The sequence below is a fragment of the Octodon degus genome, unplaced genomic scaffold (assembly GCF_000260255.1).
Source record: "Octodon degus isolate 3935 unplaced genomic scaffold, OctDeg1.0 scaffold00032, whole genome shotgun sequence".
NCBI classification, from domain to species: Eukaryota; Metazoa; Chordata; class Mammalia; order Rodentia; family Octodontidae; genus Octodon; species Octodon degus.
In genome coordinates this window covers 6437535-6457205 of record NW_004524608.1, presented here as the reverse complement: position 1 = coordinate 6457205, position 19671 = coordinate 6437535, and the positions used below count along the sequence as shown (strand labels likewise).

General features: G+C 41.2%; 1 protein-coding gene across 1 annotated transcript in view; it reads left to right on the top strand.

Annotated features, from left to right (window-relative positions):
- Nucleotides 1–19411, top strand: part of Mtpn (myotrophin) — a 49766-nt gene extending 30355 nt beyond the window's left edge. The window contains exon 4 of the mRNA XM_004629859.2: nucleotides 16270–19411. Coding sequence (XP_004629916.1) covers nucleotides 16270–16356 — 87 coding nt within the window. The 3' untranslated portion in view covers nucleotides 16357–19411. The remainder of the gene's footprint in view (nucleotides 1–16269) is intronic.
- Nucleotides 19412–19671: the final 260 nt, after the last annotated feature.

The window sequence follows — 19671 nt, the reverse complement described above, 5'->3', positions numbered from 1 at the left end:
TCACCCTAGAGTGGAAGCTTTTGTAAGATGAGAGCAGCCCAGAGAGGGCTAGTATGCTCTTGCCTGCCCACTTCTCCTGGACGGTGTCTCCTCTGCGATGCCCCTGCCAGGCCGCCCTGCCCTGGAGTCAACCAACTACAGACTGAAATTTCTACAAACTGTGAGACAAATAAACCTTTCCTCCTTTTTAGATGTCAGGTACTTTGTCTCAGCAGCAAGAAAAGTAACTAAGACAGAAGATCACAGAAAATTTTCTAGAATATTTCGAAGCAAACTGTCTGTGATGTATCACTTATAATTTACTGTGAAGTCAAATACATAAGTAGTAGTATCGCCATTTTTGTGAATAAGGAACCGTTTGTCTTAGGGACATCTAAATACCTGAAAGTCAAGTAGAATGAATCCAGGGAATTGAGATTTGTTTCAAGATTTATGATTCAGCATCTGTGTTCTTCCTCCTACTTGAGATAGGCTTTCAAAATTAACGAGTGCAATTATGAAAAATGGAACTTTTCAGTATATGCCAGTGAAAAGAATGTACAGTCTAATTGTTGAACTGATAAATTAGGAAAATGTAGAAGCAAATGCAGGGCTTCTACTCGAAGATTGAGACCTGAGCACGCATCACGCTGTCTCCTTTTCTTTGTTCCTAGTGGCAGAAGAAATGTTCTCAGTGAATGAAATAGTATGTACTTCAAATGATGAAAGGGTTTCATCAGACAAGAAACTATAATGAGAATCCTTAAAGACAGAAAGCAGGCAGGATAGAGTTACAGAAGAACACATTTCCAAATGTGGTAGGAGGGCCGGGGAGATGACTCAGTAGAATAAGCGCTTCCCTGGCAAGTGCAAGGGCCTGAGTTCAATCACTGGTTCCACCAAAAAAAAAAAAAAGGAAATGTAGTAGGAGCTAATCCAGGGCTGCTCAAAACCAGGTGCTGCCCAGTAGCACTGAACAGTAGATGGGGGACAAAGTTGCTTGTGCTTCAGGAACAAGGAAGGTGCAAGAATGAATCATAAATAAGACATCAGTATGTGAATAAAGCTGAAGCCAAATAACTGGTAAATACTAAGGTAGAAGGGAGGTGATCAAAGCCCCTTTCACCCCAGATATTACCAAAGCTGATAAGAGGAGGAGGCAAGGGGAAGGGCAAATGAAACAGGCAACATCCAAGCTCAAGAAGCATTGTGGGAAATTGAACCATGGCAGAGAAGTGCGTGTGAAGGAAGTATCCACAGCAGAGAAATGGCAGTGAGCACTGCGGCGCTCGGTGTAAGGCCACGCCCAGCGCACTACACCCCATTTTTATCAAAGCAAGAGCAGTCACATGCATAATTATGTGTTACTTAGAATTATAATTATCTCAGTTGAATAACGTTCTTTTTTGTCCTACAAGCCTTAACCAGGAATATTTTAGTATAAAATGTTGTCTTAGTCACATTCCCATTGCTGGGACAAGATGCAGAAGACCCATAACTTGAAGAAGGGAGAGGTTTATTTTGGCTTTATGTAGTTTTTAGAGGATTCAGTTTGCATTTGGTGTTTTAGTTACTGTTTACTCATTGCTGGGACAAATACCTGATACTCAGAGTAAAGGAAGGAAAGGTTTATTTAGCTCACAGTTTGTAGAGGTTTTAGTTTATACTCTGCTGGCTCCAGTGCAAACAACAGCAGTTGATGGTGGCAGAAAATGAATAGCAGAGGCGGAGCAACAGCTGCAGCATCCATCAAGCCTCTCTCTTCTTTCTACGCTAACTGCGAAAACCTGTCCTCCACTGTGAAGATTGGAGCACCTCCAAAGTGGCGTGAGACAGGGCGGCCAGGAAGCCTTCCTAAACTCCTTTATATATATGAAAAACCTTCCTAAACTCCTTTTCATGCTGAGTCCTCTCTGAAACCAATCGCACCCCAGTGGCAGCCCAGTAGCACCTCAGGGTGGAATCATTTGCACCCCAGGTTGGACCCTGCCCACCTATTCAGCCAAGTTGACACAATGTGTCACCCTACCACAGTTGGCCTCTCCAAGGCCAAAGGGGCATGGCAGCTAGGAAGCAACAAGGAAAAGGAGGAGCCTGGGACCCAGCCCTTCTGACACTCTGGGATACATTGTAGAACTAAGCAAAGGTAGTACAAAAATGTCCTGTAGTCCAGAAGTGGCATATTTTTCTTAATGGATCATCTGTGACTTTGCAGACCACAGTCATTCTCATATTTTCTCCATCAACAGTACACCAATGTGTGGGCATGGCTTCATTTCATTCACAGATACAACGGTCTGGGCCACAGTGTGCCAGCTAACTCCATGCTGTAGCTCATAGTTTAAAATTTGTGTTGTACATTGCTTTAAAATCCTAGCTCCTCAGTAGTGGATCGTTCTTCCTCAGTGCCACAAGTTGAGTGTGTCATTGTTTTTATTAAGGCTATTCTACCACTTAGTTGTTATAGTTTTACTATGATAGCCAAACAAGGGCTTATAGGACAATGATCTGAGATTTTCATGGTTCATATTAAACTTTTTCTGATCTAGTCCTTGAATATGTACCTGAATACTAGCAATAATGCTAGAGCACAGCATTTAGAAGAGGATTAACCATGAAATAGTATTTTCAAATAATAAGTACTTAAAGGTTTTCCCACGTTGAAAATTTCTTTGTCTTAAAGTTACATTTAATTTGAAATCTTTGGTTTTTTGTGGTTGATTTTTTTTTTTTGGGGGGGGGGGACAGGGTGTACAGGGTCTTACTGCACAGACCATCATTTTGCTACTACTGATTTTTGGAATAAGGATTTTTTTTTTTTTTTTTTTTTTTTTTTTTTTTTTTGTTCCTCGAATGGCTTCAGGGCACTTTTGGCCAGCGGGAGAGTTGTGAGGTTCGAACTCCAGCAACCTGAGGCTGAGAGCTTTGTGGAAGCAGCCACTTAAAGGCCTGAGCTAGGGCCATGCCCCCTCTACTACTGATTTTTAAAGTTACTTAGCTTGTGTGATAGCAGGAAGTCCAAGAGACACTTTGCTTTTTTGTTTTCATTTCTTTCTGTGCCTCTTACTTTGTTGAATTTTTATCTTTAGGAAGTCTCGTCTAACCTTACAACAAGAAAAAAAAATACATAACCATGATTATTAATGTAACTAATAATCACAGTTGGGATTCACAGCTGTTTCAGACCACTTGTAAGTTAACTATTTCTCATTTATTCAAAGACACAAAACAGAGAAATCTGTCTGCTAAGACAAAAAAAATCTGTTGATATTGAATGAACATCTTTTGGGTTTTAATCAAGCAAGCACTTAATAAGAAAATTTGACTCTTTCTCTTAAGTGCCATCATTGTTGTGTCCCTAAGCATTGTATACGTTTTGTTCCTTGAGGTGCCCAATGTAAAGGCTGGAAGTTGGTCTTTTACAGCATAAGCGTGTAGATGTGCTTACAGATACTCATAATTACTCCCTGCTTACCTCCAGTGAAGTCTAAGTAGTTTTAAGCACACATTTTATGATTATTGAGAACTCTCAAAGTTCTGTGCTATGTAACATAAACAAGTTGGATTTAAAATAAAAGTCAGAGCTAGTGATCCTCAGAAGACTCACAGTCCCTTTCCAAATTCTTTTTAAAAAAAAAAAAAAAAAAAAAAAAAAAAAAAAAAGAAGAAACTACATTTTTAAGGACCTCCCAGAGTGATACAGGTACAAAATTTGTTACATATTGTTAGGTAGGAACCCACACAATCAACCAAACTGGGAATTCTGATGCAAGAGGATTTATCAGCAGTAGGAGCAAGCAGGCTGGCTATCTAGCAGACCAAGACAGCAGTGAACAAGGCAAAGCACAGGGCTTTTAAGGAGTTTTGTGGGAAAGGTGTTTGCGGGCTGGGACAGCCAAGGGACATGTAATCTTGACAGGGCTACCTGTTTTGTTGGGGGACTTTCAATGTTAACAAAGGAGAGTTTCTGTGGTTTTCTGCCCAGGTCAAACTCAGGCGGGCCTGTTCTGCAGTTTTGGTGAAGGGGAAACGAGTTAAGACCATGGTACAGAATGGGGAATGTTTGGGGCAGGGTCCCTGGCAAACCAAGAGAAAGAGTGTTTGGGGCAGGGTACCTGGGAAACCTTGAGTCCTTACCCATCACGTACTACTTTGATAATTATTGGACACAATTAGGCCTGTTGTAAGCTCCTTCTTTTTTACACACTTAACTCTTTTAGACTGGAGCATGCCATTGGTTTAGATCCTTTCTTTAACATGTGATGGTGTCACACACCATTAAGTTTAGCTCCTAAAGTAGTAGGAACTTCTCATAGCTCTATGGCTTTCCGCAGGTTCCTTAACATCTCAGCCCACGTTTTCTCTTTTGTAATGTGGTGCCAGTACTTGTCTCTCACACACAGTCGACAGGAGAATAAAACAGCTCACAGTTATTGGCATTTCCATTGCACAAGTCCAATCCTACCTTGGTTATGAAACTTCTCTGTAGCTCAATGAGTTTGAAATTGGATGCATTTTGACACAAACATTTTGTGCGGGTAGTGGTCATGTGTTTAGTGATCCACATGAAAGCTAGACTTGTCTGTTGATTGCCCTGTGACTCGCACCCTTTCTTTCTAGCCAAAGCAATGTTTGATACTGATTTTGGTACTTGCTGCACCTCCCAGCACCGACCAGTGATGAGTATCAAAATACCATTGTACTGTTTTTAAAAATGCTTTCTATAAATTAACTCCTATAATCATCATAGTAGCCCTATTTATCCCTGGAGAGGCTGTGGCACTCTGTTTAGGAAATCTGCCCAAGACGACACAGCTGATAATAATGAAGTGTTTCAGTTCATTTTCTGTCACTAAATCAATGCCACAGGCTAAGTGATTCAAGACACCTGATTCTGGAGGCTAGAAAACCCAAAAGCATGGTGCCAGGACCTAGCCAGAACCTTACTGGCTGTACCGTGCATGGTGGGGAAGGTGGAAAGGGAAGAGAGGCCATGACTTGGTTTTGCTAACAAGTCCACTCTTTCAGTAACTTGCTCTCCATTAAGGGTGTTAAGCCTTTGTTCAAAAGGATAAAGCCCTTTTGACCTAATGACCCTGGTTCATCTCCACCTGCCAGTGGAGTTTAGTGAATACTTGAGTTTCCAGCCCATAAGCCTTGGGAGACATTCAAGGTAGCAGAATAGTGTTGAGATCCAGATCTGGTCAGCTCAGCTCCAGAGCCTGTGTCTGTACCTCCTATGTTAGCCTCATACTTGCATGTGCCATTTGCTGCAGTGCCTGTCCAAGTGTAGATTCTCAGTCAGGATTGTGACCAGTCAGCATTGGCATCCTTCCTCTTTTTTTTTTTTAATACATTTTTAATAATTTTATTGAGAAAAGTAGCATTGAGATAGTTTCAGAACAGGTTAGTAGTACAGTTGCAATAATTAATGACATTGCATATTGTTGTCTTCGCAGTAGTTATTCCTAGTACAAGATGCAGACATGATATCTTGTCTAAACACTATTAGTTCAAAACTTTCTTCGTTGAACTAAGAGAAAGTAGCTGTATATTTATGCTGTTGTGTATACACAGATATATATAGAGATCTCTCTCTCTCTCTCTCTCTCTCTCTATATATATATATATATATATATATATATATATAATTTTTCCCCCCACTGCAAAATAGTCCATTTATATCCCCTTTTTTGTTAACTTTTGGCAGGGCATCCTTCTTGAGGGACAACTTACTGTAGAAATGACAGCTCTCTGCAAACATAGGCTCTATGAAAATAACGACAAACTCTTATGTAAAACTTAGGCTGTTCTACCTCATAATATAACTGCTCAAATTTTTTTTTAATTTTTAAAGAAAATAAACAGTTTTTAAAAATAAATCATACAGAATGTCACTGTACAAGATGATAAGAATTCAGCAGTAGTTGTTATACTGCGTATTGTTGTCTTTGACCGCTCACCCGAGTGTCCTTGGGAAGGAGAAATTCAAACATTCATTCGTACTTTATCTCATTCTTTTATTTTCATGATGGATTTTCCTCTCAAATCTCACAATGATCTTTTCTTGCTAAAATATGACTGCAATAGAGATGTTAAAATTGTGTTCTCACAAAGAGTAACATAAGGACAAAACCAGAGCCATTGTAGCTGCTACTCAGGATGAACTATAGTCAGTTTCCAGATAAGAAACTCATAGGTACAGGTACCATTTGTTAGTTTTTGTTATGTAAGATTTATTTTGTAAGTTAGAGTGCTTACTTGGAAAACTTTGCAAGTATTTGCCTCTTTTTTTGTTGTTTGTTTAATTTTATGTATTTGTCTCACTACACAGCTCAAACTCTTATTGATCCTCCTGTTTTCAGTCTCCCCAGTGCTGGGATTACAGGCATGTGCCACCACACCCAGACTCTGTTGTGCCCAGCTGAGGGTTCCCTGGGGGCAGGGCCAGCGTGGCATGCAGTCCAGGGATCGGACCCCGGTCCCTGTGCTTGCCTAAGCAATGCTTGGTCTGCTGAGCTATCTCTCTGTTCCTAACAGGTTATTATTATTTTTTATTTTTGTACAGGGATTGAACTCAGACCTTGTGCTTGCTAGTCAGGTACTTATGGCTTGCTAGTCAGGCACTTTTGTCACTGAGCTATCTCCCTGGGCCTTAGTACTTGCCTCTTAAAAGTATGTTGAAGCCCTGTGTGGTGATACATACCAATAATCTTAGCACTGTGGGAGGCTGAAGCAAGAGGATTATAAATTTGAATCTAGCCTGGGCAACTTAGTAACTTCGTAAAAACCTATCTCAAAATTTTAAAAAGAAATTTTTTTCTAAGTAGGGTTGGGAGAGTAACTTAGCTTAATTCAAGTTGGTAGAATTGGATTTTTTTAAAGAGAAGAGACGGAGAAAGTGCTTAGCTCATGAGGTGCAGTAAGCCCCATAACCAGCGTTGTAGCGTACGTTGTTCTCGTTCTTGCTGCATTGGGCATGTGGCGTTACAGGACAGTGCTGCAGGACAGTGCAGGTGGAGCTTCCTGGAGTGAAGAGATGTAGACCTCGTTCTATATCTTAATAACCAGTAGATCACTGACCTCTCACCTCAGGGATTAAGAATAATCATTATTCTGAAAACCAAAAGAGAGTGAATGTTCTACCTCTCTATTTTTGATATTGTACTAGCCACAGTGGCAGATTTGCACATGTAATCCTGTCCTCTGTCCCAGCTAAACTGAAAACTTGAGGCATCTCTTTTCCTATATGTCTGAGAGCAGAGGTCAGCAAGCACTTTCCGTGAAAAACCAAATAGTACATCACTGGGGCTTTTTGTACCATGTGATCTCTGCCACACCTACTCATCCCACCACAGATGCTGCCATAAAGTGCTTCATAAGTGAATGAGTGTGGCTGTGATCCAGTGGAATTTTATTTAGCAAAACTACATCTGGCACTTAATAGCAGGGGCACAGTAAATATTTGTTGAATGGACTTGTTAATTGAGTGCCTTTGAAAAATGTTGTCCAGCTTCAAAATGCTCAGCAGATAAGATAATGAATCATGTACTATACATACATCTTATAAAGTTCCTACATCTCACAAAGAGGCACAGAAGTTGTAGGTATCTAAAGTTAATACATTCTGAAATCAGGGTTTTGTAACATTTTGGAACAGAAGCTGTGGGTGTTTTGAAATAACAGTATCAGGGACACCAGATATATAGTTAGGTTTCTAAAATTTGCTGACTGAGAGCAAATTCCTTAGTCTCTAAATTTAAGCTTGGGCCGGCCTGATAGCTCAGCGGACTAACGCATCTGCTTCGGCAGATCCAGTATGCCATGCCGGCCCCACCCCCAGGTCATGTTGAGAGGGTAGTTGAGACTGGGAATAGTGGTGCAAGCCTGTAATCTCAGCACTTGGGAGGCTGAGAACAGAAGAATCACTACAAGTCCAATCTACATAGTGAAACCCTGCAGACCCTGTATCCCTGTACTAAATGCAAATACATACATACATTAATTAAATAAATTTAAGCTCATCCTCTGAAATAGAGTTAAAAGTGCCTATTTCCTGGGGCTGCTGTTAGGAAAAAATGCTATATGTCTAGCAGTTATGGTGAACCTTAGAGTTGTCAGTAGTACAAACAGCCCACTTTGGCACATGTGCTATATAGGTTCTCCGCCCCTAGCCTGGAATATTCCGTTCACCGAACCACTACGGGAATGTTGTGTTCAGTGTATTCACTATTAAATGCTATGGGGTATCAAACTCTTTCCTGTGTCTTCTGTATCAGTATGTAAATTATGTCTAAAGTTAACATATGCTGTGAAATCCTATACCTGTAAGTAGAATTCTGCAACTTGTGTAAGATACTTGCAGTTTTTTCAATGTCAATACCAAATCCATCGTTAGTAGTTTCCCAAATTGAGTGGTATCTTTAGGCTCCATAGCAATGGTGCAGTACTGAGGGATATTGACAGACATTGGGAAGTCCCAGGTATTGGACACGGAATTGCAGGTGTTGTGAAATTACAAAGAGACCGTGCTAAGCTGGTGGGCATCTGTTGTCCCTACACTCAGGAGGCTGAGGCAAGAGGATCACTGGGAGTTCGAGGCCAGCCTGAACTGCATGCTAAGACCTTGTCTCAAAAAGACCCAAAAAAGGGTTGCACCTTTTCCCTTTTTATTTGAATGCAAGTACTGTAACCCAGATGGGAATTTGTTTTCACTCAGTTAGTGAATATATGATGAGCATTAATTAAGGCCAGGCCCTAGGTGTTAAAAGTTAGAGGTGAGCTGCTTGTAGGAGTACACACCTACATGGAGTACCAGTTCTTACAAGGCTGAAGCAGGAGGTTTGCCATGAATTTGAGGCCAGCCTGGACTACAGACTGAATTCAAGGCCAACCTGAACTAAGTAGCAAGACACTGTCTCAGAAACAAAAAATAAAGGTACAGAAATGACTATAACGAGCAACCTGCTCTCATGGATCTTGGCCAAACTTGAGGAAGATAAGTATAAGCTGAGGTATTAACACTTGTTGGGGGGGAGGGGAGAGATAAAAATAACTATAAAAATAAAAGCATTTTATCTTTTTAAATATTTATTTATTTATTTGGTACAGGGTCTCACTATGCAGCTCAGACTCATAGTGATCCTCCTGCTGTCTCAGCCTCCCCAGCGCTGGGATTTACAAGCATGCACTACTATGCCTGGTCTCAGTGGCCAGCTCTGTGCCCAGGGCTGGCACAACATATGATATTGGGATTGGAACCCAGGTCCTTGTGTTTGCCAGGTAGGCACTTAGACCAGTGAGTTATCTCCCCCGCCCCCATTTTAATCTGTTTTGAGTAGAAAATTTCTTAAGTGCATCTCATAGATTCTCACACAGAATAAACTGTGTGGGTGTCTGCTAACAGATAATTACAGGCCATGGTAAAGCTATCAGAATTGCAGCTCAGCTGTAACAGAAACTGGTTGCAGCCATGTAGGCAGGGAGAGTCTGAAAGTGTGCAGTCCAAGGCGAGCGGCAGCTGCACTGTGCACGCCATTTACTGCTTATGCTTCCTAGGGGAGCACAGCCCTCCAGGGGTGGCCACCTCTGGCTTTAAGGAAGCCTGGGATTATGTCTTTTCTCCCTCTGAGGTAGAAAGAATTCCGGAGGAAGAGGTTTTGTTGGGCATTGCTTTTGCACTCTGCAGGGTCCACTTTATCGTGACACTCACAAGTAGGAAGTGCTTCACAGAGAACATGATGAGCCTCAAATGGGCACTTAAAGGAAAAGAGGAAACAACTGTTCTTTCACATTGTTCCAAGTGATTAAAGTGCAACTATACAGAAGAGCAAGAGAAACAAATCTTTTGCCTTCAGATGATACATTTTTCTAGAGAAGATGGAAGAGGAAGAGTCAAGTACTATACCTAAAGAACATGTATTTCAGGTAGTAGCAAGGGAATACAGAATTACTTTGCTAGGAAAGTAAACTTTTGTACATTTTTAAAGTCTAATGTAGATAGTCTTTCTCTCTGTGTCTCTGTCTGTCTCTCTCTTTCTCTCTCTCTCTCTCTCTCTCTCTCTCTCTCTCTCTCTCTCTCTTTCTCTCTCTCTTTCTCTGAGACAGTTTCACTGCAGTTAAGGCTGGCCTTGAGCTCATTTTGTAGCCAAGGCTGGCCTCAAACTCCCAGCAGTCCTCCTGCCTCAGCCTCAAGTGCTGGGATTACAGGTGTACTGTGATTGCCACCATGCCCAGTGACAATGTCTTATAAACAAGGTGTAGTTAACCCTTTCCTAAAAGTCTCGCCCTCGCACAGACCCCTGGGTCTCTGCTGCTGTGGCGGTCATCACTAAGCTTGCAGTAATCTTGCAGCTTTCTTGCTGTCATGCCAGGGTCTTAGTGGATGTTACTGTTTTTAGTGCCACAGGCTGCCTAGGTCTTCTCTACTGGTTTCTGTTTCTGATTTTGTGGACTGAGAAAAATCCGTGTTTGAATTATGCGTATCTGCCTCAAAACCCCAGCAAGCCTCTGAGAAGTGAATGAAGAGCTTGTAGTCTTGAAAAATTTTAGGTTTACTTCCTAGTTCAAGTCAACATGAAGTTGTTGCAATTCTGACCTGATTAAGTTATGTCATAAAATGTTAAACTAGGGTCTGGGGAGATGGCTCAGTAGAAAAAGCACTTGCCTGGCAAGTGCAAGGGCCTGAGTTCAGTCCCCAGTTCCACAAAAAAAAATGTTAAACTAGAAACTTCTGCTCTCGTAGAGTCCATGAACTGGCTTCAATTTCAGTTGCAGTCTTCATCTTTACAGATAGTAGCTTTGTGTTTAATGCTAAACAGCTTCCTCTCCAGAGGTGAATTGACTGTTCATGGCTGCTGGAAGTTTTTCTGAATTGGTCATGTTCTCAGGCTGTGGCACAGCTTTCTACAGAAAGGTCTGGTAACACTCTCTTTTGTATGTACATAGATCCAAATATATGTACATATCAAAGTGCTGGGAGGTTTGTTTTGTTTTTTACTGTTTTAGTAAATTTTGCATTGTTGATCAGTACACTATAATTACCCTCTTTACCATGGAAGCCTTTCATGGTGATAATGTCAAATTATCGGTACAAGTTTGTTTAATTCTCAAAATATTACTGATCTGGTTTCTTTGGCTCATTTGTGCATGTTAAGAATTGATGTATAAGGTGGAGTTAGCCCGCCTGCAGTAAGTAGGTAAAGGTAACAAGCAGGTAAGGATATATTCTTGTTGTTTCTTGGCCGTGTAGCTTATCTTTCCAGCTAGATTATAAAGTATTTATGAACAGATAGCCTGACTTGCAATTTCTTTACCATTGCCTATATTCTGCTATATACTATCAGATGTTTATCTCAAAGTATAACTTTCACAGAGCAATAAATTACTTGTAACGCTTCACTCCCTAGAATAAGAAACAGGTTATATTTGGGTCACTTTAACCCTACAAACTTGGCTTCCTCCAGAAAACTTTACCATCTCAGTTGTATTTTAAAATATATATATATATAATTTATTTGGTACAGGGTCTCACTTCATAGTGACCACTCTTCATAGTGATTCCCCTCCTGTCTCAGCCTCCCCAACTCTGGGATTACAGTCGTGCACCACCACACCCGGTTTCGGTGGCCAGCTCTGACTAGGTGAGCCCAGGGCAAGGCTAGCACAGCATGTGGTACCCGAGATCCAACTGGGGACCTTGTGCTTGCCAGGCAGGTGCTTAGACCACTAAACTATCTCCCTGAACCTCAGTTATGTTTTAAATACAGATAGATGAACTTACTCCTGTTTCTGATCAGATACAAGAAATGAAGTGGGACTGGGGAGACAGTTGAGTGGTCTAAGTGCCTGTGTGGTGAGCTCAAGGTCTGGAGTTCAATCTCCCATACCGCATGCCATGCCAGCCCCAGTGCACATGCCTATAATCCAATGCTGCAGAGGCTGAGACAGGTGGGGAGTCCAAACTGCATATCAAGACCTTGTGACAAGCAAACAAATAAATACATATTTTTTTAAAAAGAAGTGAAGGGACCTCATTGTTGGAATTACCTTAAAATATATAGTACATGAATGAACACCCTATTCACAACTTTGTGATTTATTAGTCTACTCATAGTTCTTCTGTCCTCAGTGAACAATATTGTAGTTGTTTGTAGTGTGTTAGTCCCTGTGTGTCTTTAGTCCCTGTCTGTACATACCAGGGACTTCTCTAAATGTCAGTCAGTTATCTGTTTCTGGCCCTGTGCAAGGCCTTGAAAAAAAAACATAATCACCAATAAGCTTGGTTTCTACCATCAATACATGTAGCCTAGAAAAGGGAGACAAATAGGTAAAGAGCAAGTGCCTTGACTCGCTGTAGTTGCTGGACAGGAGTTACTTGTAGTATCTTCCGTAAGGAGCTAAGGAAAGGCAAGGTCAGCTGTGGACTTGGAGTCAAAATGTATTCCTCGTGACAGCTTAAGGTGGGACAGATGGAACTTGGTAGAGCAGTTAACACTTGGCCGAAAAGCTTGGTGAGTGTCTTAAGAGTAAAATGGAACTGGAGTACCATTTCAAGCAGAAGTAACAATGAGAAGGAATGGGGCAAGAAACAGAGAGGTACAGTAGTATCTCAGAAGCTGCCGTGTAGGTTGGAAAAGATTTCACAAGAAGCGCAGCTATGAGGTAGGTATTGAGCAGATCCTACCTTCTGAGTGTGTCAGCTTCTTTCTCCCTGTGAAGGCTGCCAGGAAAGGCTTTTAGGAAGTTGAACAGTGTGGCCCCTAAACAGGCGTACAGTCTAAATGGTGTGGTGTAAGAAGTAACAACAGGAAACTGTTGTGTCAGATTGTTTGCATGGAGATTCTGACCTATAAAAGTAAAGGTTGCAACCAGGAAGCAAGAACAGATGTGGAATGTTAAGAGGAATGAGTTCTGTAAACTTGGAGAAGTGAGTAGATCTGTATCATGCCTCCACATTTCCTGGAAGGTGTGAGTATTCTTCCTCTTGCTGGAGACCACTAAAAGAAGAGAAGTTTGTAGGGAAAAAGTATCAATCCGTAGTAAGAGAGATCAAATTTGAGGTATTTGTGGAAGTTAAAGTAGTTCAATCTCAAGTACGTACATAGATAACATATACCTGGCCATAAAGTTCAAGATAGTCATGATGGAGGTGAATATTGAATACAGCTGAAAATACTGATGAAAAGCTCCTTGATTACATCGTGAAGATTTCCAAATGGCAGAACATTGGAGAGTAGCAGTTACAAGGTACCCAGAGAGGAAGGAAAGGGGTATGGAGCACAGAGGGAGTTGGTTCAGGAAGGAGAGGCAGGCTAGACCAACAGACCATGGAGACAGTGTCTTGCCACAGTGGGTTGGGAATGATTGTCACCACTGTCCAGATACCAGATTCTGATTGAACTTGGCCTTTAGAAAACATTGGTAACTCACACCACGTATTTGCAGAACAGTAGAGACCAGGTTGCAAAATGCCTTGGGCATTTTTTAGGAAGAGAACCCTAAGAGAGGTTTTAGTCACCCTTGTGGCAGCCTAGCTGGTCCGCTTCCTTTGCAGTTCTTGTGGCTGTTGATCTTAAATTTGGGCTAGTGGTAGATGTATGCCACTGTGAGCCATCATGTGAAATAGGAGCCCAGTCTGTAGGCTCCCCTCACAGCCAGTACCCTAACAGCCTTCGTGTAGTTAGCACCAGACTGATGAGCAAGAGATAAGCTGAGTCCAGTCCATTGTGTCCTAAGTTCGCTCAGTTATAGCATCTTTCCCTCACATTAAGCAAGAGGTTGAGAAATTTGTTACTTGTAAGATTCAGGAAAACCCAGGCTGCTACCCAGATTATGTCATTAGTGGGCACTGTGGGGATGCAGCACTACAGCAGCGATAGCTGCCTCTGAGGTGCCACAGACAGCAGTGTGCCACAGACGGCACCTAGAACTAATTTGAACATTGCCTGCTTATGCTGATTATAAGAATCAATAAAGTCTAGGGAAGGTGTGGTGGGCTAAACCTTTTGTATGTAGCAGGAAATCAGAGATAAAATCTAAAACTAGTAATTCTAGTAGCCTGACTGGAAATAACTGGAGATAATCACTAAAACTAAAGATGAACAGTTAGAAATGGTTTCCTTGACAAAGAGATGGGGCCAGGTGCACTGAGTTCTCTGCTCACTGCTTTGAGAATCAAAAGCTTCCTTATATTTTTGTCTGGTTGACAAAAATTGGTTCATTATGTCTTGGGAAAACTGATGGACTTCATTAAATTTATTAAATGCTTTATCATTTTCAATGCCATTATAAATGAAATTATTTCCTTAATTTTATTTAAAATGGTAAGTTACATTTGGTTTACAAAGTTATGAATTATGTTTTTCTATGTATTCTGAGTTTTCTGTGATAAATGAGTATTGTACTTAGAGGGAAAAGTGATTGTAAATTTTAGAAATATTTTATTAGCTAAATAGTTTTGGTTGCAAGTAGCACATATTGATTCCTGCAAGTAGAACCATTTGAGAAGATACTGGGCTAGCAGTAGACTCACTGAAAACTGGCAGACCAGGAAGAGATGAGAGCCAGGGCTTTCGAGAGCACTCTCCATTACACGAGGCCACAGTAACCACCGCACTCTGGCTTCTTGGATTGTCTCTTTTTTGGTGTCTTCAAGTTTCAAAATTAGGAGCATCCTGTTGAGTTACATAAGTATCTCACACTTAGCAAGGAAGTTACGTGGCCCTTTGATTTATAGCCCTCAGGCACACATATCAAGGAACAAGTGATTCACCAAAATGAAATCAGGGTGCTATTATCCAAGGAAGGGAAATAAACTCTGATGGCTAAAAAGCAATGCATTCATCACAGTGTAGAACTTGGTACTAATGCAGAATTACAGTTTTCAGTGTGGTTAATAAACAACAGTCTTCAAAATGAATAAGGAGTCATTTGTTTCAGTACAGTGATTCCAGTTATTGTCACTTAACCTCTGTTGCTGTGGCTGGCCTTGTTGACTTTCAGCACTTCCCCGAATGTGTCACCCCATCCCTTCCTGGTGTACCCAGTCTGCTCACCCAGACTCGGCCCAAGCCCTGCATCTCCCAGGAAGGCTTTCATCCTCACACCCATCTTCTCCTGACTGCTGAGCAGGCACTTTTCTGTCCTTGCCCATTGTGTTGTGTCCACCTATCTCCCACACCAGCTAGACTGGCAGGGTCTCTGCCCTGACCTTGTTTGATTCTCCAACCTTTATACAACATGTACACAACAAAACATTGAGTATTTGTTCACTGAATGAATGGGTAGATCTTTCAGAAGAAAAGAGATGAGGCATTTCATACGGAGCCCATGTGTCTAAAGGCACATGGTATGTTCAGGGACTGCTGAGATGTTCTGAAGGGTGAATGCATAGAAGGTTTGCAGAAGAGACAAGTCAGCCTCCTACACTATGTCTAGCCCCTTAGGAAAACACCAAGTGCAATTTGGGAAGAGCACCAGGGCAAGACGCTGAGGCTTTGTGATGAATATGCAATGGTTAACAGCTGGGCCAGCAAAGAGATTCTGTCTCTGGGAGCTAAAATGGGCAGACTTGGTGTGGGAGCAGATTCACCCACCGGGCACTTGCCTAGGCACTGGGCGTAGTAATACAGACCAGAATCTACTTCATGGAGCCTTCATTCTACAAAGAGCAGGCAGATGAGACAACATAGAGAAATTGAGGCAAATAGGTACAGTTCCAGAGTTGCAGGGCCGCAGTGCATTTGAAGTGCCTGGAATTGTACTCTCAGGGTTGAGGGCAGGGCAGTCTGGTGTCTGCACTGCAGATTTCTCCAGTGTGCAGAGATATCTCCCTACTGCGCACATTGCAGTCACGTACTCTGAAGTGTTCACAAGCAGAATGACCGGTTCCTGATGATTTTTATACTGTGGCTCTCTACAGAAATATTGCAAGAAAAGAAAAAAACATTATCACAAGAAAATACTTTGTTCAGCAAAAGTGATGTGCTTGTCTCATACTGCACAGAGATATTTTTAAAGCTGAATTAAATATGTGACAGTGTAAATAAATGCCTGTCACTGACTGTGTTAAAGACAGTTGCATTTGTCAGTTTCTGATGCCTGAAAGATAATACAGCATTTTAAATCCATATTGAGAACTAAGTTGCGTTGCTTGTTCTTCAGTAATAGTGGACTGTTGGTGAGCAGTGGTCGAATGCTTGTGAACATTGGTCTGTGTGCGGCAGTCCGCTCTTCGTGACTTAGCCAGTGGTGGGTTCATTCAATGATGAAGGCCCCTTCTCGTTCCAGGGTGCTGATAAGACTGTGAAAGGTCCGGATGGACTGACCGCCCTCGAAGCCACCGACAACCAAGCAATCAAAGCGCTCCTGCAGTGATGGACGATGGACTGATATAGCTCGGAAAGAATGACTCTCCTGTGGCCTCACACTGCTGCCTGTCTGTCTGTCACTCTCTATCTGCCAGCTTCTTCAGCTAAATACTTTAAGAGGGGTGAGGGGAGAGAGAAATTCATAACAAATCAGACTACCAGATAAAACAATGTTTGGAGGAGGGGAGACCGTGACCAGGCTCTGACCGGGACTCCTGATCAAGCCAGCCTCTTCTATTTCTAATAAAATACACAGCGTAGACCCAAGAGAGAGCAAAGACACACTGGGAACATTTGACCTTTCAGCTCCCTAGCTATTGCATTAATTAGATTGTATTGAAGGTCTGATTTTACAAAGGCCAACTCTTATTCAGCAGCCCTAACTGCAAGCAGTGGCGGTGGCTGCAGTGTAACTTAGGGTGCTGAGACAAGCAATTCGCTCCAGCCTTCTGCCTTAAGCATGCACTCTCTGGGGGTCTCCTGCTAGGTACAACGCTGCCTGTGGTTGGTGACCAAATCTTCCCTCGTGACTTCAGCTTCTGTGAAAGCCCAGTTATGGTGGGGAGGGACACTCCTAAATTGCTGGGTGACTGAACTTCAGATTTTCTCTCCCCTTTCACATGGATTTCACATCTCTTTAGATAAAACTGACTAGTTTTATTTATGAAACCTTAAAATGTAGAAGTCTAAAGGGGAAATCATTCCAATATCTGTATTTTTTTCTCCTTTAGCTTCAGACATTTATATAACATTAAAACACTTTAAAACTCCTACTGGTAGTAAAGGGGATTTAAAAATAGAATTATAGCCATAGCGTGTTCACATAGAGAACAATTGTCCCAGTACCTATGGACTTACTTTGTTTGCTGTTTGAGTTGATTTTACTTACATTTGGAGAATCAAGGAACATTCTTAGAATGCCTCTCTCTGACCCACCTTAATGCTGATTACATAGTGCACCAAAGCTGTCACTGGGGTGAGACTATTAGCAAAGTCGAGTCCCATCTCTATAGAAAGGGGCTTCTTACCAGGTTTCCCTTTGTCATTGGTAGGCTTCTGCTGGACATATGCCAACCCACCTGCACAACATATTTTTCTCTTATAAATCATGCATTCATTGCATAATGTGTGGTAACTTGAAAATATATTGTGTTCTTAGACTGCAGTACCCTAAAATGTCCACATGACCTGTGGAAAATTTGGGCACATCTCCAGGTGTTTTTTCCATGAACAGTAAAATTAAAGCATAAAACCTTAAATTTGATATCTGGCATTTGGAATGTTAAACTTACTAAAAATATTAGGTTTTTTCCTTAGCCACGTCATGCAATAATTGAATGTACCTCAAATTTTCAAAAGAGGAAGAGACATACATTCAGATTATGGGTAATAAAGACTAATTTTTTTTTTTTTTTTTAAGGCCATGTAGCATTGTGCAGCAGGGTTAAACTATTACTAAGAATAGCCAGCCTGGCTAGTAAGTTTTTTCAAACAGTTACTGATTGGTTGGTGGTATGGGGGGGAGGGGGAAGTGTGTGTGTGTGTGTGTGTGTGTGTGTGTGTGTGTGTGTGTGGTTTTTTTTTTTTCCCCCATGAGCGCTTTTTTTATTCTATGGCTGTTTCAGTTTGAATTAGCCTAACCCTGTAACTTTCCTATGTCCAAGAACACAATCACAAAATAGTTTAAATACTTTGATACATTTGGCTAATTTTGCTGTCTTAATGCAGCCTATCAGAGCTGGATGTCCTGATTAGAAATGGAGGGCACTCTATCAGTCTACAGCTGGCAACGTAGTGTAGCAGGGTGGTTTTTTACCTTTGTTTTCTCCTCTTGACATAATGCTATTTAAAGGGCCTGAATTGTATCCTTAACAGTTTTCACCTTTGCTTTCAGAGTGTTCTGTTGTAGTTGGCTATTACAGAGAGTGCATTGTCCTAGCATTCCTAAGCTTGGTCTGCTTTCGAAGCCATGGTACCAAACCATGTGATTCTTTGTACAGTTTATCCTGATGTTCCTTGTAATGCAGCAGAGGCTATCTTGCCTTCCCTCTTTCTCAGCCGTTTTGTAAGCCCCATAATTATGAGACAGTTGCTTGAGAAAATTACATATAAACATAGAATAGAATAGAGTGGCCAAGACGGTTTGCAATTTCTTCTTTTTTTTTTTAACTAGGTTATTTATAATGTATTTCTGAGCCACTTGGCAGAGAAATTCACAACACTTAAATGTTTATATTTTGAGTAAAGGAAGCTAAAACCATTTCTGCTTTTGGTACTACATGCATTAGCAAAAGGTTAAGTTTTGTTCTCCACTGAAGTACTATTTAACATCTTAGACAAAATCCTGCATGTTCTGTAGTTTTGTATTAAGTCATTGAGTCATTTCTTATGCACTGTGTCAAGTACAATCAGGCAGTTTGCCTGTGACAGTAGTTGCTAACAAACTCTTCGCAGCGCCCTGCTGGTTTCTGCCAAGTCAGAGACAGCACCTCGGTGTCCCAAGTAGCTCTTCTGTGCATAGTGGCATAGTGCACCCTTCAAACCCCAGCCTGGCACAGATGTGCACTGTTGATAGATGCATTGTGTGGAGGCTGCAAACAGGTAGGCCTTTTATTCATTGATTTCTTTCCCCAAGTGCTGGGTTTTTAATCTGTATGTACCTAATTGATTTTTTTTTTTCCTAAAACTTCAACTAAGCTGCTGTTTTCTTCCATGCAATATCGTGTACTCAATTGTGTATAGAAGAAGCTGGTAAGAGTGCCCTCCTACATAAATAAGCAATTGCAGTGTTTTGCATGCAAAATTTTAAAAAACTGAATCATCCTGATTCTATTTTGTAAATGGAAAAACAATCATATCTTTCTAAGCAGTAATGGAGGAAGACTAGTGCTTTGTGCATTTTTGATATATTTGAGTTCATTTTCCCACAACATTATACTTTTGACACAATTGAGTTTCTCATAAGTATCCTAGTTCATGTACATCTGAATGCTAAATAATAACTGTGTTTCAGTTTGTGTTGCAAGAACAAATGGAATAAACTTGAATTGTGCTACAGCTAACCAGTGCGCAGCCTCTTTCTTCAGTTACTCCCGCCTTTCTTTGCAAACCTTGTCCACAATCATATCACAACCTTGCTTAGCTTAAACTTTTATTTAGCCCAAATTACTTTACCCTGTTTCTAGAATGAAAAAAAAAAAAAAATTAATTGAAGTCAACCCTATGAATCATTGAAAGGTTTTGTTTTGTATCCATCTCTTCAAGCCTTTCATTCTTCACTTGAGTTGCTGGACATCTTTGGTAGACTTCCATCTCCAAATTC